A 24,817-nucleotide genomic window follows, 5' to 3' on the forward strand; every position below is an offset into this window, starting at 1 on the left:
GCCTTCCCCAGCTAGCGAGCGAGCGAGCGTCCGCCGCCGTGCGCTCCCGCCTCAGCCGCCGCCGCGGAGACCGCCCAGCCGAGACCGGCCGCATCGCGGAGGCTGCAGCGCGCATTTGGTTTCGGACGAAGTTGACCGAGGCGGCTGCTGCAGCATCCCCGGTCCGGATCGCGCGAAGCCCGGCGTAGCCTCTCCTCCTGGCTCACCCCTGCGTCTCCCGCGTGTTCCACTTTCCGGCTCTGCTATTGTTACAGACTGTTTCCTGCTGGCTACTCTGCCTCTGAAACTTAAAAAGAAAGTGTTGGATTTGCCCTTGTTGGAACTGAGGAATTCAGACCATCTCTGGGTAGCCGGGTCTAACCCACTCCGTGTCCCCTTTTGGTACCAAAGTGCTTACTCCTCTCCAAAGTGCCATGCCTGAGCTGTTAACGGGAGGAAGGGGCTCCTGAGACGCGCCCGCACCTTTGCACCTGTCTTTGCTCTTCGCCTCTCTCCGCCACCTTCCTGGCTGAAGCAGCACCGAGGGAGCCCCCTTTGGATGTTCTCCGTGGAAACCGCTTCTCCGAGGCTGGAGCGCTGAGGCTGGTTTTGGGGAGGAACACTAGACTTGGAGGAGTCTGCGCGCTTTTCTCCTGCCCGCGCCTCCGGGGCCCCGTGCTCGCTCCTCCGCCAAACCCCACCCCACCCACTTCCTGTGCGCGCCCAGGGGGCGTGTGCCGAGCGGCTGCCGGAGTTCTGGGAAGTTGTGGCCGTCGAGGATGGGGGTCTGTGGGTACCTGTTCCTGCCCTGGAAGTGCCTCGTGGTCGTGTCTCTCAGGCTGCTGTTCCTTGTACCCACAGGAGTGCCCGTGCGCAGCGGAGATGCCACCTTCCCCAAAGCGATGGACAACGTGACGGTCCGGCAGGGGGAGAGCGCCACCCTCAGGTAGGGAGCCGCCATTCTTCTCTGAATCGACAGTGATTTGTGTAGGGGATGGGGGAGAGGGATAGAGGTGCAGGTGTGTTTTCTGCAGCTGCTGGCGGGGAGGTCGCTGCTTCCCTGGGCTGCACAATTCATGGCTGAGCTGGGTGCTCTGCCCCGGAAAGGTGGTGGTCACAGGGAAACGCTCAGAGGTTCCAGAGATGAGCTGTTTCCCCCAAACTGGCCTCCTAGGCTCAGGACTTGGTAAGCAGGAGGGGAGGCTGGCCAGGGGGTCTCAGAGATGGAGGCCAGCGGCCTGAGCACTGTCTGTACCTGCAACCAGTGGCCGTGGTGACTGGGGGCCCGGCTGGGGCTCAGCGTGAACAGTCTTCTCTGGTGTTAATGAGTCCCGAAGGCCGGGTCTGGCTTTCTGTGAATGCCATCACTCTGCCTGTGCCCCGGGGTGTCGCCAGCCCCGCTCCTGTACTCTGGCAGAGCTACTGTTTTGTCCTGGGTCTGACTGTGTCTGAGCTTTCCTGGGGTGTCTTCATGCCACGAGCTGGTAGCAGAGGGACGTGCTTTCTCTGTCTGAACACGGCTTTCTGAGATTGAGGCCATGGATATGAGTGTGATTTGTCTGTGGAAAAGATCGTTTACTTTGGTTAACTGTGCTGTCCACTAAAGCAATATATTCAAAACTCATCTCCCAAATGGAAACTGGGTCTCAGTGTTGGCTTGGGTCCTGCTTGACGTCTGGGGTTAAGGCTGACAGGAATTGGAGAAGGAGAAGAAGAATCTTGACTATGTTTTGAGTAAGGTCGGGTGAATCTGTCTCCCTTTCCCCCTGGCCTCCTGAAATGCTAACTCAGTTTCCAGTGTCTACAAACCATACCACTCACAGAAGGGCAACGCAGAATTAGTGATTGCAATGGGAGATCTTAACTCTCTGGAGTTTCTGAGAGTCAGCTGGAGGTAGAAGTTAAGAAGATCCATGGGAAGAATGTATGCCTGCTTAAATAAAGTTTTCCAGACTGGGCCATTGAGCTGACTGTAAGGCAGGATGGCAGTATTCCCATCCTTTGTACGTGAAGATTCTTGGAGAGAGAACCTTGGTGTTGGTGCCCACTCTTTTACACCTTCTGTGACTGTTCTTCTAAGGTGGCTCTTCTAAGGTTTATGGCTGGTGCATGTAAGGCAATACCCATGGGATAGAAAATGCTGCAAAAGGGACACTGGGTTACAGAGCTGACTTGTCGGGACATTGCCAAAGGAAGCGTGTGATTTAAGGGCCTGTCATAGTCTGCAAGCACCCATGCTCCTTTGTCTTTGGCGAGCTAGTGCTCATGCCCCCAGGGTACTCACTGGTTCCGGAAACCCACCTCTTCCACTGCGCCCTGAGTTAGGGACTATTTTGAGCAAAGGTTGAATGTCTAACTGCCTCACACCTCACACCTGAAATAACTGTGTGTCTGCTTTATAAAGGATTTCGTGGAAACTTGAAATATGCCCTGATTTCAGACTATTTAGAAAGAAAAACAAACCTATAAGCAATGTAGTCGATGGCATTTAGTGCCCTCTGGATGCCCCCTTTCCCCTAACCCTTGGCTGCAAGATATAGCCCTCAAGAAACAAGATGGAGACAGTCTCATACTGAGAACATTTTAGAAATGGATGGGAAGGTACTTTCAAGGAGAAGGAGGAAGGCGGTCAGCTCTGTAGAGATTTGGGGATAAAGAAGTAGCCACGGGGCCTTGACAGATGTAGCTGCCGTATCGTAGGAACAATGAGGGGATTTGGGCAGGGAGGGATCTGGTCTTCAGAGGGCAGTCCCCAGGCCTATGAGAATGAGGACTCTGCTGGATCTGTCAGGTGCTCAGCTGGGGCCTGGAGCAGCTCCTCTGAAAAATCGCATTATCGTGTACTGGCTGGCTTCTCTTTCTTTGTCTTTGCTTCCATGCCTCTTCCTGACTGACTCCAGGCCCTTCTCCTTGTCTCTCGTGCCCTCACGTTTGTTTGCATTGTCACATATGCTGTAGACTCACTGGGCTTGACCGGTTGTAGATGGAGGGAGTGGGATATGGTGGGGCTTTTTCAGCCCAGCCCTGTCATAAAAAAGCCCTCCTGGAACATCTCCTGACATCCAGGGCCAGCCACTGAGATTGACTGTCTTCCCGACAAGTAGGAGGAAGACCCTCCCAGTGGAGGGAGCCCTACAGGGCAGGGATTAGAGGAGCTGGGATCTGCGTGACACCAACCTGTTGGCCATGGGCCTAATTTAGGATGTGAGCGGGGCAGCAGGTGGGCCGTGCAGATGGCACTCAAGCCTCCACAGGATGGCCATCGTCCTCCCCAGGCCCTCCTGCACTAGACAAGGAGGGGCCCCGTGTTGGGCTGCACTTCTGTGGAGCGGAAAAGCCCTTAAACCCTCAAACACAGGCTCTGCATTTCGTGATGCTGTGTGCAAAGAAGCAAGCAGGAATTTCAGAATGTATTTTGTTTGCATAGAAATTGCTAAATTTGCACGTAACCTGATTCCAGGTTGCAACAATCGAGTGGTTCAGGGCTCTGGGTTATTTCCCTTTTGCTTTTATTGTGTGTATGTGGGTCGTCTCTTCCTTCTTTTGTCTTCCCTCCCCTTCCTTCTTTCTTTCCTCCCTCCCTCCCTCCCTCCCTCCCTTCCTTCCTTCCTTCCTTCCTTCCTTCCTTCCTTCCTTCCTTCCTTCCTTCCTTCCTTCCTCCCATCCTCACCTCTTTCTTTTTCGTTCAGCATGTGACCAAGCTCCACAGACCACAGCCATCCCTGCTCTGCCCTGAGAACCACCCTCTCCCTGTCACCGCAGGTGACCGTGGGGTTCATGCTTGTAGTTTTCGTCTCAACCAGCAGAGGACTTTTTTGCTCTAATTTCATTTGATGCTGCTTTGTTCTCACCAGTTTCATTTTTTGAGGATCTTTTGCAGTTCCCAAAGAACGAATGCTTCAGCAGCAGATTCTAATGTGAGGAAACTTTTTAGAATGTTTTATTTCCTCCAATTAACACTAATGATCCTCGTAGACGTATCGGGAAGCCTTTCACCTAATACGGCATCCACAGTCTGAATAGAATTACAGACAATTTGCAGTCTCCTAGTCTTTCTGCCCTCCTGTCAGTAGTCTGTACGCATATTTTTTTTTTAAAAATGGTGAGGTTTCATAAAATAGAATATGCAATGATAATAACATGAACTGAAGTTTCTCCAGTACTCACTATGTCCTAGGGAGTATTCTAAGTGTTTTACACACTATCTCACCCATCATCCAACCTCATAACATTAACATTGAACCCTAATACAACCCCTCTGGTTGTAGGTGCTATGATTATCCCATTTTACAGATGAGAAAACTGAGTTTACATAGTTTGATTAAGGTTGCATAGCTAGGAGATTTGGAAGCCAGATTACGAGGAGTAGTAATAATAATGTTGAATGATGAATGGTGCCATCAGTTATTGGTTAGTTACAATTAATCCTCACCACAACTCTCTGAAATAGACTAGATTATGTCTGTTTTATAGATGAGGATGCTGAGGCCTGGAGAGGGGAATTTACCTAAAATCACACAAGTTAGCGCGTGGCCGAGCTGGAATGCTGACTCCTTGGCTTTTTGCAGGGCGAGCTTTCCCCACCGCGTTCTGTGTTCTCGCAACTCCTTGCGGAGACTTGGCATCGTCTCTCCGCTCATTTTGTCTCGCACCCTGCCTTGCAATGCTGTTTATCTCTCTGTTTTCCTTCTCCACGTGGATGGGGAGCTGCTAGCTCTTGGAAGCGAGGATCCCGCCCTGTGATGCCCTGAGCACCGTGTGCTCCCACATGGGTACTGAACAGATGAGATGACTGAAAGCCAAACAGAAGTATCCCCTAGCCTCTATACAGCTGGGCTCGACCAACTAAGATGTGTGGAGTGGTTCTTACACGAAGGGCACGAGCTGGGTGTTGGTTGTGGAAAGGCTTGAGGCTGAGGCGTCTCACCCCAGGGCCTTGGGTCCAACTCAAAAGGCCAGTCTGTGGACGCAGAGGTTGAAGAGGTCATCAGCCGTGGACGCAGTTGTGCCCATCATCGCGTGGGTGGGTGGTCTTCCGGTGGTCAGAGAAGAGCGCCCTCTCTCCCAGTGGGTGGGCTGCATTCCTCTCTCCCAGTGGGTGGGCTGCAGCCCTCTGATGGGGGCAGGAGAGCCTGAGAGGCCCGGCGTGTGGGTCTCATTAATTAGAGACTGTCACTAAATGTCAGCACGTCACTGGATAACTTTGATGGATGCATTTCATGTTTTCATGGTTTCCCCAAATAAGGCCGCAACCAGTAAAGTGAATTGTTTCCTTGGGGGTCATCTGCTAAGTGCTTTTTTAAAAAATATGAGTTAAAAATGAAAGGTCTGAGAAATGCACAAGAAGGAAGTTGGGTTTCGGTATAGCAGTTCCACGGAATAGCAGAGAGCAACGTGGTTTCCGTACTTGAGAAAAGCCGTGGGGGCCCCTTGCAGCTGTAGGAGACTGTGGCATGCTCTTCACATCATGGAAAGCATTTAGCATTTCGTTTTCGAAGCTGATGGATTCTCTGTTGGTCTCTCCAGCTGCTCCATGGCCTCTTGAGGCCACAACTCCACCTTCTTCAGGTTTCTGTCCCTAGTTCCTAGGGCATGACTGGGACCAGGGCTTGTGCTAATAAACTCTGAGTGCGGGTCCCCCTCTTTCCTTCACTCACTCTGCCGCAGACATCCTGGCCTTCCTCCTGTTTTGTGAACACAGAAAACGTTCTCTTGCTACAGAGCCTTCCCACGCGTGGCCCCCACTGTGGAGGTACCCCTCCTCCAGATCTTCCCATGGGCAGCTCTTCATCATTTTGGCCTTAGCTCAGGTGAAACCCCCTCCCTGAAGCTGTTCCTGACACCCAAATAAAAGTGATCCCCTACCACTTCCACCAGGCTTACACTGGCATAGCATCCTGGATTATTTCTTCAGAGCGATCATCTGTACCTGAGATTTTCCCATTCATTTATTTGGTTAGTTGCTCCCGATCTGTCTTCCCCAACTGGGTTGTAAGTTCCTTGAGGATGAGTGCCTTCTCGGTCTTATTCTGTGCAGTGTCTGGCAGACACAAGATGCTCAGTAAATAGCTGTTGCGTGAGTGAAGGAAGGAAGGAATGCCTGCGATCACCATCTTCTCCTTGCCCTCTCTGCCCTTTTTTCCTGAGTTGTCTTGTGTTGTCCTTGCCCCGGATGTGTTCCTGGCTCACTGTCCTTTGTGTCTGGGTCATGCTACGTTGGGTGTGACATTGCTCTGGTGGAGGTTACAGACACACGTCAGTAATTGAGCCGGTGTCTTTCTGTCCAGGACACAGATGGTCTGTGTCCATTGTCTGTTACTTCATAGCTGCACCCATAACGTATGCCATTTTTCTGCCGGGTCACTCCCCTATCCAGTCCTTAAGCCTTTGAAGAAATGCTACTCTCTGACGATGTGCTCAACCCCAGGTAGACCTCAGGGAAATTAGCATTTTCAAGATAAAGAGGGGCACATCCTTCTGTGCGTCTCTGCCCATCCTTCTTTCTATTTGGGGTCTGCTGTCAGTGGGTGTCTGGTCATGTAACTACGGTTCTGTTGTTTCTGAGTTAACTTGTTCAGAACAGCAGTGCCGCTCAGGAAGCGTGTGCTGCTCTGGCTGCTTTGGCCCCTACCGGGATGGACCCCTGTTTGCTCACCTCTGGGGCTTGCCAGGCATCCATCGGGTGGACCGGGTCTCAGAAGAGCATGGACGGATGGGGCTGTGGAGGGAGGCTCCTGGAAGCACACACAGCCTGTTGAGGAGCCAGCAACTAAAATGGCAAAACTGAACACCCAATCGAGCGTGGGGCAGCGGGAGAAAGGACAATGCCAGTTGCCAGGAGAACCTAAAGAACTTACAGAAGAGGGGCAGCCCGGTTCTCCAGCACTCCTCACCTGCAAGGTTTGGTGCTTTGCAGAAATGCTTCTCTTTTCTTTTGAGTTTGAAAGGATTACAGAGCCCAGGGAGTTCAACCACCTGGTTTTTCAGATAATGAGGCTAGTGATAACCAGTCTCCCACAAAGGGGGCTTCCTGCAAGGGTGAGAAGGAGCTGACATCCGGCCACACTGCATCACACAGCCGTGAGCCCTGGCCTAGGGCTACCTGTGCCTGAGACAAGGTCACCTTGTCCTACTAAGTGCAAAAGCGTCTTACTGACTGTGGGTGCCTTTGACAGAATTGGCTAACGTTTATCTTCATGCTGTCTCCTAACTGCTGCTTCCCTCTGCTACTAAAGCTGGCATTCTTAGCTTTTATCAGTTCTGCCTCTGGGCTGGTGGGACAGCTCTGTTTACTATGTGTCAGACAGGCACTGACCACTCTACCAGCACAGACCTGTTGAATGCTCATAGGCGCTCCATGAGGTGGAGACAGTTATTATTCCAGTTTTACAGATCCCGAAAGCAAAGCACTGGAAGGCAGAGTGAGCCACTTCCCAGATCACACCGTTGGATGGTGAATGTGCCTGGGGCTGAGAGCCAGTTTTGTCTGAATACGAAGCTCATTCTCTTTTCGTACCGAAGGGCTTTCCTCATTCTGTTCCTTCTTTTCTTCATTGCCAACTTCTTCTCTTCCCAGAAACCGAGTGCATTTCGTGGTCCTTCCTTGTTCTGGGGCACAAGAACCTCCTTGGAGGTATTTTAGGAATTGGGTATGGGAGTGGGTCAGGTGTGGTGTGGTCTGTGGCACGATGGGGACACAGGGAATGACCCAGCTGGCCTCTAGAGGTCCCTTCGCATCAGAGGATCATAGAATCTTCATACATTGTTCAAGTCAGAATTTTACCCAAATGGGTGGTTCTTCTTCCACCCGTTTGCTTCAGATATCAGCAATCTTGGACCCTCTCACAGGGAGTTAATAATTCCTCAGAATCACCATGTATCTCTCTGGAGTGGGATGTCTGCGGCACATTGAGGTGGAAGCGCACTTCTCTGAGGCCCACGAGCCAGTCTCTCTGGTGGCCCTAGCAGTGCGAGGCAGAGTAGGTGACACCTTCTTTGTTGCGCTAGGAATAGGACCGTTGGCATCTCTCCTGGGGAAGCCTGAACAAATTATAATTAATATGAATGGCACATTTATTCTCTTAAGTTCAAAGTCTCCACTGATGGGTAAAATGCAACTTTATTTTTGCATGATTTGAGATCATTTTGCTTCCTTGGGAGCAGGTTGATGGCTTCCTGGTGTAACAAATAAATAATACCATTAACATCACACAGATGGTCAAATAATAGTGTTGTTAGGAAATCAAGAATCGGTTGGGTTTAGGATGCAATTTCAAATTGCACTTGTGAGCCAAAGGCAGGGAGGAAGCAGTAGGAATGTTTCACGTGAGTGCAATTGAAGGAGACAAAGCTCTTCAACAAACCAGACCTTCCTAACTCATATTCCAGCGGGAGTGGTGTGCCAGAGAGAAAACGGACTGGAAGACAGGGTGCCGCTAACTCGGACTCAAGTACTTTCTCTGTGTTCTCTTGGGCAAGTTTTAAACATTCTTCCATATAAAGAGGACATTTACTACCTACCTCAAAGGATCGTTTGGGGTTAAAATGAAACGGTGTACACAAAGCTTAGTCTGTAATTATATAATTAGTCTCTTTCTTTCCATGTGTACAGATGTACACACATGTGTATACATGTGTGTGTGCATATAGCCACGCATTTAGCAGCTTTCCCTATAACCTATTGTAGCTTAAACACCCATGTGGCAACACTTTGATAGACGTACTGTGTCTGGCTTCTGGAAGGTCTATGAGGAGAGGAATGCCTCTCCATCCATGTCTAATTATACTTCTCTGTGTGTTTCTCCTACACGTCTGCTTAGATCCTAGGAATCTTCTTCTGTTCAAATAATTTCTTGAGCTATTTTATATCAGAGAGGGAGTGAGGAGAAAGGTATTCCTTTATTTTTCATCACAAGATTGTTGCATAGAAAGTTATGACAGTTCATGGCTCTGAAGATGAATTTCCTACGAGATAAAAAAAACAACAACAGCAAACATATGGAAGGTTCTATGGAGCCAGGTTATCTGACACAGATAATGGGGTCAGGAGTTCATGCATAGATTTAGGACTTGTAGACCGTTTTTCCTTGGAAGACTGGTTCTTCCATGACAAGTCCACTGGAGTCAGCTGGGAAAGCCAGGGTAGGGATGCCATCGACTGTTGGGGGTGGTTAAGCCCTTCCAGCTTTGCAGCCCTGTGATTGCATTTCCCCTCATTCTCACCTGTTCACTGAGAGGCCAGCTCAGGACTTCCACAGCAATGGTGACAAGAGAAAAGGGGGCCTCTCTGCATTTGGTCATTTTTCTCCCGTGCAGTTCTGGGGCAAGACCAGTGTGTCTGCCGTGAGAAACTGATCTCGGAATTTGCTGACGGAACTACAGGAGCAATCCTTCTCCCTGCAGCCGTGTGCCGTGGGGCTTAAAGTAGTTTAAATTATATATAGCAGTCTCAGTTGTTCATGATCTGTTTTCCCCAGATCTCATTGATTCACATGGTTGAGTTATTTGGGTTTATTTGGGTGTATTTGGCCAACTTGCTGCCTTGTCAGTGTGAGATGTTTTGGCTTAGAAACCTTTTGAGAGGTTAGATTTGTCTTATACAAAGTACATATGAATTAATCTTACAATCTTGCTGATGGATTTTTTAAAATAATAGAATTTTTAATGAAAACAGCATCAACCACCAGGCTGATGGAAAATGACAAAACTGACATCAACCTTCAGATAAAGCTTTGCTGGCCGCATAGAGGAAAGGAAGATATGTTTGTGTGAAAATAATTTCTTGATCTTCTGTGGCTTTCAAACAGGCTATAAATGTAGTGGATGAGGGGAAAAGTGCTCTTGCACTCAGAATAATCATCTTTGGACACATTTACTCGTCAGGAAAGCTCAATCTAAAACAATTCTAACTGGTCAGAACCCACGAGGAAGAAAGAAAAAATATATGCAAATTAATTTTTATTTGGTGCACAAGTTATACATGAAAACTGGAAAAAGCAGTACTTCAGTGTTGTGAGTTGAATTGGATCACTCCCCTCCTGACCCGCACCCTCCCCCCCCAAAAAAAGAAAAAGATCTGTTGAAGTCCTCACATCCAGTACCTCAGAATGTGACGTTATTTGGAAATAGGTTCATTGCAGATGTAACTAGGTATTCAGATGCATTCACACCGGAGTAGGGTGGGACCCCAATGCAATACAACTGGTGTCCTGATAAGAAGATGACCTGCGGAGACACAGTTGACACACAGGGAGAAAACCATGTGATGACAGAGACATTCGAGCAATGAGGCTGCAAGCCAAGGAGTGCCAGAGGTTGCCCATGAAGCACCAGAGCTAGGAAGATGCAGGGAGGGATTCTCTCCTGCAGGTTTCATAGGGAATGTTCCCTGCAGCACCTTGATTTCAGACTTCCGGCCCCCTGAAATGTGAGACAGTACATTTCTGTTGTTTCAAGCCATGCATATTGTAATGCTCTGTTGTAACAAACCCAGAAACTGATACACATGGGTGTTATAAAGAGATTGCTTAAATAGTATCTGTGTACGATGCTCCTGGTATGACTGTTCCTCCCCCAGTCATCAGCTCCCAGACTCCTCACAGATGTCTGGGAGGCTGACCCAGAGTAGGAATGTAGTTAGAATTGATTACTCTCTTTTTCCTAACAGACCATCAGAACAAACCTTATTGCATCTTACTTTTCAGTTATCTTATTAGCCACCTCAGAAGTCAAAGATCTACCAGACTGCGCATCATTTTTTGATTCTTATTGTCATAGGGTCCTGTACAATCGATAATCTGACCCAGTTGCAAAACTCTCTGTAATCTTCTGAAACTTTTTATTACCCTCTGGCCTCTATGACCTGTCACCAGCGAAATCCCTGTGTCCCCTCTCTCCTCTCTGAATGTTCCCCTCAGCTTTTGCTTAATCTGAGACTTGGCTGTTCCCTGGATCATTTCCACTCCTAGAGTCCGATCAGCGGTGGCTGTCTCTCTCCTGTATCCTTGTTGCCATGAGGCCTGAGAGCTGGAGAGATGTTCTCCTCATTACTTACTGTGGCTTCAGGACATTTCCTTTCCCATCTCTCAGAATCCCCAGTTACGTTGAATCGCACACCGTGTACCCCCAGCCCTTTCCTGCGGCAGTTTTCTACTCTCTATCCTGACCAGTCTCCTTCACTCTGGAGCTCCAGGCTGTACATCCTAGTATGAATCTTCAAATCCACTTTTATGACTCACGTGTTTCAAGCTCTGCCTCCCAAGCGGTGTTCTTGATACCACCTCCATGTAACCCATTGCCAGCCACCACCAACTTGATTCCCTCCATCTGTCCCCATCTTGGGCATGGACACCACCATTCATCCAGCTACTCTGTCCAAAAGCCTCATAGATATATTTTTTCTTTGTCTCTTATGCGACATCTAGTCCATCAATAAATCCTGTAGTGTCTTTACTTTTAAGATAGACCCTGGGACTTACCTTGTGGCTCAGTGCTTAAGAATCCACCTGCCAATGCAGGGGACATGGGTTCGAGCTCTGGTCTGGGAAAATCCCACATGCCGCGGAGCAACTAAGCCCGTGCGCCACAACTAATGAGCCTGCGCTCAAGCGTACGCAGCCACAACTGCTGAGCCCGCGAGCCACAACTGCTGAAGCCCGCATGCCTAGAGTCCATGGTCCGCAGCAAGAGAAGCCACCGCAACGAGAAGCCCGCGCGTCACAACTAGAGAAAGCCCGCGCGCAGCAGGGAAGACCCGACGCCGCCAAAAATAAATAAATAAATAAATTTATTTAAAAAAAAAAAAAAGATGCATCTTGAAGCGGACCGTTTTCACCATCTGGAACACTCTCTCTCTAGTCAAAGCTGCCATCCACCCTTTCCAAGACTGTTCCCGTGGCATCTCATCTGGTCTTCCCGTTTCCACCACGTCTGCTCTCCCAGAGTCCATCTGCACCTGGTAGACCAAGTTGTCATTCCAGAACATAAACCAGATCACATCACTGTGTTCAAAGCCCTGCAGTGGCTTCCAGTTATATTTAGAATGAAATGCACATAAAAGGCGTTATTACTGGTGTCCGCCTACCTATCAGACACCTTCTGTCCCGTCCTGCTCACGAGAATGTAGCTCACTGAACTTCCCTGTCCTTCTTGAACCCACCAAGTCCATTCTTGCTGAGGACATGCTCCTTCCTCTCCCAGGACCCGCTAATGTTGTATGGTGGCTCCTTCATGCCGTTCATGTGTCTGCTCCAATATCCCATCCTCAGAGAGGACCTTCCAGACCATGCTGTTTGAAATAGCCATACCCCAGCCCTACATCACTCCGTCCCCTTACGTAGCTTCAGCTTTCTCCATAGCCCTTAACGTTTAGGAAATTCTGTTATTTATTTATCTGATACTTATTTCTTGCCTCTTCCACTAAAATGTAAGATCCCCAAGGCCACTGACTTCATTGCTCTCATTTATAGTGGCTAAATTACTGCCTGGAACATGGCGTGTATCAAGGAGTATTTTTCGAGTGAATGAAAAGTTCATTAGGAATGACAGTAAGCTGCTAATAGTGAAAACTATCTTTTATTGGAAACAGGAAGCTCAGGTGTAGCTCTTTATTGGTCTAGGTTTAGGGGTTCATACACAGAGCTCAGATGGGGTGTGTGTCATCCAGCCTTGTCTTCTAGGACAGCGAGTAGGACAGGCCTTGTGGAGGGAATCACGGGACAGGGTGACATACTTCATAAAGTCTGCACATGCGGAATCTAAAGGACCTTTACATTTCCACTTTCACCAGCGGTTTTATAGAAAATCTAATAAACACTTGAAAATCGGGATTAGTTTCTAGCTTAAGGCCCGTGAACTTGGGGGGAGGGAAGGAAAAGGCAGGTAGGCAGAAATCAGCCTGTGAGCCTGAAATTTAACACAGTATCCAATGTCCATTATTTTATTTGAAACTTTCTTGATGAAGGAAATTTTACCTTAAGGCTGTAGAGCACAATGATTGAGCACAGGGTCTAGGGCGAAGCCTCTCTCTGGGTTCCAATCCTGGTTCTGCCACTTGGCAAGTGTGTGACCTTTGGCACCTTGATTGACCTCCCTGGGCCTCAATTTGTCATTGTTTCAGGGAACTAATAATAGGAGTAGTGATCCAGGAGTGAAATATGGGGCGTTTAGAGCAGTGCCCAGCACTCAGGAAGTATTAGCTTTTTACAGCTGGGGAAGGACAGAGCGTGACATGTATCTGCCGTGGGCAAATCTTGCTGCTGTGTCTCGTGATCCTGGGGCCACTGCCCAGAGACACGTGGAACAGGAATATGGGCACTGGAGCCCAGGCTGGCGATGCTTGGTTCAGATTCTGCAGCTACAGGGGCATCTTGGTAGAGGTAGATGTTGAAAAGTCTTGGTAAGTTTCATTGTTTTTGGAATGTGAGCAGTGGTCTAAGGCTAGGGTGATCTGAGTTTTTTTTTTTTTTTTTTTTTTGGTCGTGCCGCTTGCCTTTGGGATCTTAGTTCCCCAACCGGGGATTGAACCTGCACCCACGGCAGTGAGAGCGCAGAGTCCTAACCACTGGACCGCCAGGGAATTCCCCTAGGGTGACCTGAGTTTTCGTCCTGGCTCTGTCACAACCCACCGTGGGATGCTGCTAAGAAAATCAGCGTGCCCAGCCCCCGTTTCCCAAGTGGGGAATGAGAACAGGATCCATTCTGCTCTGTTCAGTTCCTTACACCTGACGAAGAGAGTCTTAGCTGTTCAAAAACATGTAAGTTGTTTATCCACCTCCTGGCCCAAAGCTTTTCCCAGTTGCATTTCCCAGCCTCTTTTGAATTTAGGTGTGGTCACGTGACAGAGTTCTACCCAAAGGAAGGTGAGCAAAAGTTCTGTTGGATTGGCCCCTAAAAAGCTCCCACGTGAGATACTTCAGGCTCTTTCTCCGTACGCCATCTGGATGTTGATGCCCCAAATTACCTTGGAAACCGTGTCCCATTTGGCAGATGTTTCGTGAGCGGAGTTACTGAATGTCCGCGCAGAGAGGGCTTCGGCCCCCGCCCTGCCAGCTGACCAGCAACCTCGTTCCTTAGATTATTGCGTGGAGGAAAAATACACTAAAATATACTTCCTTTGTGATAAGCTTCCGCGATTCTGGAGTTTGTTTGTTACGGTAGCTAACATAACCCTATCTAATCCAGTACAACTATTATAATTCATATTGTCTGATTTCAGCTGCATAGAAATACACAGATATATTTTTTAATCCAAACTTAAGCACTTATTCAAATTTCTTGGCGAGGCTTTTGGTGGCTTTTGCATGTGTCTGAAAGTGGGAACTATGGCCTTTTCAAACTGAAGCCTCAAGTGTTTGATTTCCATTTGCTTCAGTCTCTACATCTCTGAACCAAGTAAAAATGTGCTGTACTCTACAAGTACGTGGAAACCAGTGACAAAGAAAAGTTCTGCCTTGAAGTAAATTAGCACACGTCCATAATGGCTACAATTCCAGACATGCTGTAATTAGTGAAAATACCTCTTAGATGACAAATTGCTCATTAATGGCTGGAGGTGTCTTATTTAGTGTAACCTTTTGTGCTAGAGATATTCTAACATTCAGTGTTTTAACTGACACACAGAAAAGAGACAGGTGGGATGATTTGTAGCCTTGCTCTTTAAAATGTTGAAGAAAAAGGAGAGAAACCACTGTCAAAGGACAGATTTCAGAAGAGCAGTCAGGTGGTGGAGCCATCACCTGCGGCTCTGGGGAAAGAGGAGAGGGAGGAGGGAAGGGCCTTGTGTGGGTGGGTCCTCAGGGAACAGAGGCCATGCAGAGAGAGCAGGATGTGAAGTGGCTGTGTTCCACGATTTTGTGGGACGGGGAGTGGGGTCTTTTTGTGCTCCTTGTTGTTTCAGGTTGATCCACGGTGCCGGGCACATGATAGCAGCTTCCTATATCTGTACTGTATCCATGTTTCGCTTCGGCACCGCTGACTGCGCATCTTGTACGGGCCAGGCACCGTTCTAGGCCCCAGTTCCTCTCCCCACAGAGCTATCTTTACAAAGGGAGACGGGGCTGCAGATTGCACGCAGTGAATGAACGTCGTCTTCTCTCAGCCTGCAACTTGCACAGACCACTTAGGAACAGGTGCCCTTCCTCCAGCCTGACTCATTCACTAGGGCTCCTGTTTGGAGAGACAGACCTGCAGGAATTCAACCCCCTCCACCTGGGGCTCTTGATCAGGGCACAGCCTGCACAACTGTACCTAATGGGTACCAGCTGCCAGTACACAAATAAGGAGACAAACAGTATGCTGCGTGGTGAAGAGTTAAATATGGGTAAGGGGCAGGATGACCTGGGGTGTAGGGACAGGGGCATTTGCAGGGTGGCCCAGGGCATGATAGTGGGGACAGCCCTGCAGGGATCGGCAGGAATCACATTCTAGGCAGAGGAATCAGCCAGTGTCAGTGACCTAGTAAAGGAAGAACAGGGTGAGGAGGAGCGGCCTCAAAACTGGAGAAAGGGCTTCCCTGGTGGCGCAGTGGTCCAGAGTCCGCCTGCCGATGCTGGGAACGCGGGTTCGCGCCCCGGTCCGGGAAGATCCCACGTTACGCGGAGCGGCTGGGCCCGTGAGCCATGGCCGCTGAGCCTGCGCGTCCGGAGCCTGTGCTCCGCAATGGGAGAGGCCACAGCAGTGAGAGGCCCGCGTACTGCAAAAAAAAAAGAAACTGGAGAAGGAGCAAGGAGTGAGAAAAGATGGATTTAGGAGCTTGAGTGTCTGCAGGAACTAATCAGAATGCAGGAGCACATGATGAAAGCAGCTCCAATTTTAGGGGATGAGAAATAAATAAAATCCCACATAAACAAAGCCAGCACCTGTGTCGATGTTATTTGCTCCGTGGAGTTTCCGTGTGGAGTCTGTCCAGGCTCGCGCTCTTTCGTGGTTGTGTGGCAGCCAGTACTAGGTGCTTAGTCCCCGTCTAGTGTTTTCTAACTGAAGTGTCATCTTTCTTGAGTCCGTTATTCTTTGTCATTTTCATTTATCACATGCGAAAATTGTAAACGTTTAAAATCTGCCTAATATCCGATTTGATGTCTTACCTGTTGCCGTTTTGAGGATATTACGCAGTGAAATTAAGCCGGTGTTTCACAGTCGTGTGTGGATGTGCGTATGTATAGCAGACACATATTTGGAATTAATGGACTCGTAGAAATCAGAGATGGATTAGGCCTAATGAGCTGTTGAGAAGAATTATTTAGCACATACTTCATATCTCTGTTCAGTAATCAAACCTACACGCTGTGTATGCTAAGGAGGTGAGGTCTTTACATTTTTTGTCTCCTTGGATCATCTGTGTTTATGCCTGAAAATTTCACATTGCACCCCTAGAGCATTTTGAACCAACTTCATTAAGCATCCAGTTTGACATTTCCCTGCCCTTAGGGTGAACTTTGGTGTTGAAATAAATAGTTGCCTTGCTTGTTACCATTAATACGGAATAGTGATTGGTGCCGGGCTCCAAGGAGCCCCCTGGGATGCTGGGCTGGCTCAGACCAGGTGGTGGGAGTCGTCAGAGGCCAAGCCCTGCCCCATCCCCAGACAGTTCTAGTCTTCAGGAGAGATGGGCCTGACCTTCCAGTGCGCCGGCTGGAAGACTTGGAGAGTCAGCGTAGATGAGAGGTTTAGAGATACAAGTTTTTGAATTTTTATCCAAACCAGATGATTTCCCTGTTGCTTTCTGTTTTCACCTAAGGTGTGTTAGAGCTCGTGCCTGTCCTGCTAGACCAAGTGCACTGGCTGTTGCCCCTTCTGGGTTATACTCTCCCTTCAAGCCTACATTTTCAACAGATCTTCAAAATCCTATTCACAACATGGTTTTCCCAACTAACAAAAAGGAAAGAGGAATGAAAGGTGGACCAGTTGATAGTATAGAATTTGACCCCGAGAAAGACCGACTTTTTGAAGCTGTAACAGAGACATGAAATCATAGGACTTAAAGGAGATGGGTAACACAGGTCAGCTTCCAATAGCTGGATGCCTGCCCTGTGGATTTTCTTTATAGCTTGGTTAGATGTCATAGACAAATGCAGATCCTAAACATATATCCTACTCAGTTCTTGATCATCTGCATAAAACATGCTAATTGAGAATGTGTTATGTAGTGGAAAAAAGATGGACTCCATAGAGGTTTTTGTAAATCAACTATGCTTCAATAAAAAGAATATTGAAAGTGAGAAAAAAAGAAAGTTGGACAAAAATGGGAAAACTAAATGGCAAATAAAATGAAAATTACAAGTGAAAAAAAAGATGGACTCGGAGTTGGGACAGCTTTGAGCTGGAACTTGATTTGGGAAATTCTTAACTTCTCTGAGCCTTTATTTTCTTATCTGTGAAATGGGAATAAATAACACCAGGAACGTGGAGAGTAGGTGCTAATTTGAGACACACTGGTTGGGGCGGGTCTTTCTGAGATGGGGCCTTTGAGTGAGATCTGACGAAGGGAGGGAGTGAGTGTGTGTACACAGGGGGAGGATGTTCTGGGCAGAAACACAGCAAACACCCAGGTGCACAGGTTGGGGCATCCTTGGCTCCAACAAACGGCGCAGAGGACGGCAGAGCCAAGGCCAGGCCGCTTGGCCGCGGTGACCACAGGCATCACGGTGACCACTCCCCATTTTGTTCTTAGTATTTTGGAAGCCGCTGGAGCAGTTTGATCATTTTGGCTGCTGTATATTAACATGTTTTTTCACTTTTCTGTATTTTATTATTATTTTCCCGTCCCACCCTTGTTCAGTTATAAGTTCTTTAAAAGCAAAGCGCATATTTGCCTTGTATCCTTGTGTCAGGGACCAGCCAGGGCCTGCACCTGGCTCAGCGAGGTCCCTGGAGCTCCCAAATCACCTGAGCCTCCTCGTCTTATCAGCACTTACCAGAATGTAGGGAAAAGCTCTTTTCCTGTGTCTCTGTCTTTGGTCAGACTCATACTGATTCACAAAGTATGAGGACACTTCCAACTGTTACATTGTGAGGATTTCCTTGGTGGAACAAGAAATTCCCCCCCGAGAACAAGGCCGTTGGCTTCCTGGGTGAATAAACGGTATGCCATCCCTAGACTTTAATTTTCCTGTATGATCAAGGCCTCGGCCACATCACCAGGCCCCTGTCGCTCATGATCTTAATGATGGTCGCAACTGGTGAAATGTCCTGAAAGAATGATTTGTAATAAATGCTTTAGCAGAAAGGCCATAAACCTGCTATTCTCACTTTATTATTTTAATTTAAAACATGTTTCCCTACTTCTAAAAAATAATCACTGTTGGTTTTGCTTTGTAATTATTGCCTTGGCTGATGTTGGGTTGTTGATTGACCTCAGTGAGCACCGATGGTGTTTTGGGTCTGTATTTTATAATAATACTGCTAAATTGCAGGTAAAATGTTAATGAAACATACTCCTATTTTTAAAGGAGGTAGCTACATATAGTTCCTATCAGAAATACATTTTGAACTTTTCTATTAATTCTATAATTTCTCTTAATTCTGTAATTTATTTTTTTATTAATTCTTTATCTAAATTCTTTTCTACTAGAAAGTGGGGATGGGGTTATGGCCCAGGCAGACGGATGTGATGAAGGATATGCGTTACTCTTCACCCTGAGATTGGTCTGTGTTTATTTTGGGGGCCTGCTAGCCCCTCATGCTGGGCCTGGCTTATGACAGGCCCTTAGTAAAGGTTTGATAAAATGTTTACCTGAGTAGCGCAATATTTTAAGTATCCCGGGAGCCAAAGATGGATTATTTTCCTTTTTATTGTGAAATATTTTATACATCAATGTGTATGTAGTGTATCTGTATATAAATACGTAACAAATTGGTCACCTGTGTGCCCTTCCCCTACTCTTCCATCACCTGTGTTCCCGTTGTCTCATACTCTGTATCTGAGGAGCTGACCACAGCCCTGAACTTTTTGATCATTTCCTTCTTTTTTTAAAGAGTTTAACCAAATATAAATATCCTTAAACAGTATATTGCTTTGGATACAGTTTTGTGTTTTTTTTCTTTATATAAAAATAAATTTTATTTATTATCCTGCAAGTGTTCTTCATTTAACGTTAGGTACTTTCTTTTTCTTTTAAAATTTATTTATTTTTGGTCTTTCATGACATTAACAATTCTGACCCAATCAGTTTTTGTTGTTGTTTTAATTGGGGTATAGCTGCTTTACAATGGTGTGTCAGTTTCTGCTGTACAACAGAGTGAATCAGCTATGTGTATACATATATCCCCCCCTCTTACACCTCCTTCCCCTCCCTCCAACCCACCCATCTAGGTCACCACAGAGCACTGAGCTGAGCTCCCTATGCTATACAGCAGGTTCCCACCAGCTATCTATTTTACATATGGTAGTGTATATATGTCAATCCTAATTTCCCAATTCATTCCCCCTCTCCCCCCACCACCCATGTCCACACGTCCGTTGCCTACATCTGCATCTCTATTCCTGCCCTGCAAGTAGGTTCGTCTGTACCATTTTTCTAGATTCTGCATATATGCGTTAATATACGATATTTGTTTTTCTCTTTCTGACTTACTTCGCTCTGTATGACAGACTCTAGGTCCATCCACTTCTCTACAAATGACCCAGTTTCGTTCCTTTTTATGGCTGAGTAATATTCCATCGTGTATATGAATCACATCTTCTTTATCTTTCTAATAATTTGAAATTAATATCATCTGAGTGTGAATAAAGGCAGACCTCTAAGTCATTTCAGATAATTAACTGGTCTATAATTCATCAGTCAAGAATGGTTCAGAGCCCTGGAATGGGAGTGTGTGTACACATAAATGCCTGCTAAAAATAATAAACACTGAAAGGCCCTTCCAGCAACACAAAAATGCTCATAAACCTTCTGGGTCGTGGAATTATGAGTGACCTTGATTTTCTTCTTGTGTCTTCTATTTTTATTAGATTTTTTTTTTTTTTTTTTTTTTTTTTTTTTTACACGGGCCTCTCACTGTTGTGGCCTCTCCCGTTGCGGAGCACAGGCTCCAGACGCACAGGCTCAGTGGCCATGGCTCATGGGCCCAGCCGCTCCGCGGCATGTGTGTTCCTCCTGGACTGGGGCACGAACCCGTGTCCCCTGCATTGGCAGGCAGACTCCCAACCACTGCGCCACCAGGGAAGCCCTATTTTTATTAGATTTTTAAAAATCAAGTTTTAGTTTTCCAAAATTGGAAAGAGGCCAATGTTATAAAATCTAATAAAAGTAAAAATAACCTACCTTTTGAGCCCAAGTCGCCACGTCTGGGTCATAGAACTCTTTGCACACGTGCTCCCTTGTGTGGGACATTGCTAAGCCCCATGTGGGCTATAAGGATAAGTAGGGCTCAGTTCCTGCCCTCACCAAGCCTCCAGTCCGGCCAGGTAGGGGAGGCTTCAGAACTAGGACCTCAGAAAGAGGTTGGGAAGGATCCCACTGCTGGTCTGGGAGCCGCTTGTGATGTAGGATGTGGGAGGGGTGGGTCGGAGGAGCCCGGAAGGGGACTCAGGACTTTGGGGTGGAGGCAGGGAGGGACTGTGGGTAGCTGGGCTGCCGAGGCCAGAAGGTGACACTGGCCTGGAGCAGCAGGAGGTCACTCTCTGAAGCTGGCCCGTTCCTAGAGGGGGAGGGACTTGACCCATTTCAAATCTGAGCCTCGAGCAGTCGGGGTCTGTCGGCATGTAGACTGAGCAGTGGGCGCTCTGCGTGGCCAGGTCACGTTGGATTTAATTCAGTAGATATCTGTTGTCTGCTGGCATGTGCCAGGCAGAGTTCTAGCCACTGTGGAACTTACTGGTTAACAAACCAGTCCCTGTCCTCATGGACCTTCCTTCTGGGAGAAACACAAAAACACGCAGAAACAAAATACATACAACATATGGAATCTATTAATTGGTGCCGCAGGCCTCGGAGAAGACTGGAGAGTGTGGGGAGATGGGGAAGGGGGTGAAGGCCGTGATTTCAAGTAGGACGTCAGACGAGGCCTGTGGTCTTAGTCATTGCTTATCTGTATTTTTTTTTTCAGTGGTTCACTTTGTGTTTTTTTAATTGAAGTAGAGTTGATTTACAGTGTTGTGTTAGTTTCAGGTGTACAGCAAAGTGATTCAGTTATACATGTCTATTCTTTTTCAGAATCTTTTCTCATATCGGTTATTACAAAATATTGAATATAGTTCTCTGTGATATATAGTAGATCCTTATTGCTTATCTATTTTATATATAATAGTGTGTATATGTTAATCCCAAATTGCTACTTTGTCCCTCCAAATAGACCGACAGACACAGAAAACAAACTTATACTTACGTGTATATTTTAAATTGTCAGCGAAAACACCTTATTTTGTTTTGTTTTGTTTGCGGTACGCGGGCCTCCCACTGTTGTGGCCTCTCCCGCCGCGGAGCACAGGCTCCGGACGCGCAGGCTCAGCGGCCATGGCTCGGGCCCAGCCGCTCCGCAGCATGTGGGATCTTCCCGGACCGGGGCACGAACCCGCGTCCCCTGCATCGGCAGGCGGACTCTCAACCACTGCGCCACCAGGGAAGCCCCCAAAACACATTATTTTGACATCAGAAGAAACGCAATAGGAAAAAAAGTTTAAAGAGACCAGTCTAAGGCAATATATATTTTTGAGGGAGGGGAATTGTGTATGTGTATCAGAAATGTGTTCCACTGTCTAAACCTCTCTGCAGCCACAATGCTGATCTTCATTTGTCAAACAGTTTCTTCTTCTCCCTTCATTGCCGCTGCCAGAAAGACCGAAAAATGGAATCACTTTGTCCGGCTTCATCACGGAAAACCTGTCTCTGATCAGCAGAAGAGGAATAACGAGATGGTGCTGATTATATCATTATGCTCCACTTCATGAGCCTACGCTTCTCATCGGTGGGTGGATGCTGCAGAGAACAGGCTGCCCTCAGGAGGCTTTCTGGAGGCTTCTGAGGCTGGGTCTGAGCCAGTGCACACCCAGGGGCTGTCCAGTCAATCCTCAGGGCAACTTTTAGCCCAAGGGACTTTGGATGCAGATTGCATGGGGCAGTTTAATTGCTGGGACAGCCACAGCCTCTTGACAGCAATGGCTGGTGAAGAAGGCAGAAGTCGTAAATAGATAAACCAACAAGCAGATAAGGCATTAATAAGTGCATGGGGGAGCAGAACCAGAGCTGTGAGCACCCGCCAGATCAAGAAATGTCAGCTTTCCTCCCAGCTTTTCCTCCACGGCGCCAACTGTCAGTAATTTAACTAACATTTTGTAAATAAACGTGGCACTCGGACAGCTGTCAGCGCGCCTGCTATAAACACTCCTTTTGTCACTGAGAGCTGGCAGGGCCGCGCTGTTTCTCTGCGACTTCTGCGGCCACTGCCAGTTGGCGCCCCGGCCTTGGGCTGTCAGGGGAGGGCCATGTCCCCATGTCTCCGTGTCCCAGTCCCACGTGGCCCCGCTCCTTGGCCACACAGCTTCCCTTGGGCTCAGCACTTCCAGTTACACTTGGCCGATTGGGGAGGCCTCGCACTTCCCTGCCCATACTGCGTCCCAGGTTAAAACCCAAAGCTGCGGTTTTCCAAACAGCTCTGTGTTTTAGGTCGGAATTCCAGGTCCCCGATCCTTTGGTTTCCTGCAGTGGGCTTGCTCAACCTGAGGAAGACATTTATTTATCCAGGTCAGAGATACTGAACTTGCTGGTTTCCACTCCGGCTGCTAGGTGATTATTTAATGTTATGCAGTCAGATTCTCCTTGTGTGTTAGTTTCCTCCCGAGTGGTATGACAAATGGCTCAGGACTGTGCGTGGACTCTCCCAGGTCCTATCGCTGATTTTTATTAAGTTAGTGTTTCCCTGTGCCCGGCAGCCCTGGGAGGCTCAGCTCAAGGGTTCTGCACCTCTACCCAAGCTAAAGCAGAGGGAGAGGAAGGATCTGTCTTAATGGAGAAGTCCCAGGGGCAATACGTCGGCCTTATTGTCATCTGTGTGATGCAGCTCGGTGAGAATCAGGGTGTACTGGGTAATTAAGTAGGCAGAAGTATGTTTAATAATAATAACAATTCTAGCCAACGTTCACGGAAGTCCTTTTGATTTTTGGTCCTGTTCTGTCCCCACGTGCCTTACATGGTACCTCACTTAACACTTGCAGCTGTGTGTTTATCCCTGTTTTACAAATGAGGGTCAGGAGTACAGACACTTTTGTAACCTGCTCAAGGCCTTACGCCTAAAGCCTGGAGGAATGGGGGTTTGATTGCAGACCATTGATTCCGTGGCCTTAGTCGTGGCAATCGTCTTACACGTCCCCATTTGTAGATTCCGTGTGTGCTGGGTATGGAATCACCAATTTTAAAGCAGTTAGGACACCGTAAAATAAACCCCACACTAAGACTAAGGAACCGGCTTTGATCTTTTTCTGATGAAGGAGAAGGCTTTTTATACTGTTGTGGAAACGCATCAGGGACATTATTCCCTGGAGGATATCGTAGTGTAATACAGAGAGGATTTAGGGGAATGATTAAGAGAATGGACTCGGGTATCAGCTCGGAAATTTACTCACTTAACCTCACTGGTAACATAAGAATAGTAATTAATAGAGACTACCTTGTAGGGATGTCTTAAGGATTAAATAAAATAGTCCGTATGAAGTATTTAGCAGTACTTGGTGCGGAGTAAACACTCATTCTCTCGTTGAAATGTTTTTTACACGCATGTGATGGGCCGTGGATTCTGCGGTGAGTAAGAGAGACATAATATGTTCTTGGAGCCTCTGTTCTCATGAGGGAACCAACAAACAGACCTATACAAATATATGAACTACCAGGAAGTGCTGTGATCCAGGTCGCCTGGGTGGCTGCTATAGGCTGGTGGGTTAGTGACAGTCTCTCTGAGAGGAAGTGATAGTTGAGCTGAGATCAAAATGGAGAGAAGCGTCTGAGAATAGACCACTCCAGGCACGGAGGACGAGCTTCATGTGCTGCAGGAAGAGAAAAGAGACCATTGTGTCTGGAGCAGAGTGGACAATGGGGAGGGATATAGGAGAAAAGAGACCATTGTGTCTGGAGCAGAGTGGACAATGGGGAGGGATATAGGAGAAAAGAGACCATTGTGTCTGGAGCAGAGTGGACAATGGGGAGGGATATAGGAGAAAAGAGACCATTGTGTCTGGAGCAGAGTGGACAATGGGGAGGGATATAGGAGAAAAGAGACCATTGTGTCTGGAGCAGAGTGGACAATGGGGAGGGATATAGGATGAGGTGGGAGGGGTCAGACGGGCAAGGCTCTGAAAGCCAGGTGATGGGTTTGGGTCTCATTTCATTATATGAGAGGGTGCCATCAGAGCATTTTAAATAGAGCCATGACATGGCCTGAGTTACTGGGTTACAGCAAGATGGTGCTGGCTGGCCATTTGGGGAGTGGTTTCAAAGGCTGAGGAGTGGAAACTCTGATACCTGTAGAGGTTATGCAGAATCCAGGTGAGGAATGGCAGCAGATTTAACAGTGCTGGAGGTAGTAAAAATGGAGAGATGCTACAGGTATGTTTGCTGGTTAACCAGACTAGGCTGATGGAGTTAGTGTAAGGGTGCTGGTGATTACGATACTTGTACTCTGTGCTACTTTAAACTAACAGAATACTGTGGTTTTGTTGGACTCTCATTGTTGTGGCATTTACATGATGAATTACTTACATCTTGAGATGCACCCAGAAAATTATTTGCCATATCACTACTTTGAATCAAACATGGATGTTCTGATTTAGAAAGCATCACCCCACCTCCCCCTACTTAAAACCCATTCAGAGGCACCTATTTTTTTTTTTTTTACTCCCTTTTCCTACTTT

General features: G+C 47.6%; 1 protein-coding gene across 5 annotated transcripts in view; it reads left to right on the plus strand.

Annotated features, from left to right (window-relative positions):
* Nucleotides 1-24,817, plus strand: part of NTM (neurotrimin) — a 917,312-nt gene that overhangs the window by 522,362 nt on the left and 370,133 nt on the right. For 3 of the 5 annotated variants that reach the window (XM_024756855.1, XM_024756857.1, XM_024756858.1), the window contains exon 1: nt 759-925. In XM_024756855.1, the coding sequence (XP_024612623.1) occupies nt 759-925 (167 nt within the window). Of the gene's footprint in view, nt 1-262; nt 926-24,817 lie in introns of those variants that run through there. The other 2 variants (XM_024756859.1, XM_024756856.1) reach the window with 2 other exon arrangements.

This window comes from Neophocaena asiaeorientalis, unplaced genomic scaffold (assembly GCF_003031525.2).
Source record: "Neophocaena asiaeorientalis asiaeorientalis breed wild unplaced genomic scaffold, Neophocaena_asiaeorientalis_V1.1 scaffold424, whole genome shotgun sequence".
NCBI classification, from domain to species: Eukaryota; Metazoa; Chordata; class Mammalia; order Artiodactyla; family Phocoenidae; genus Neophocaena; species Neophocaena asiaeorientalis.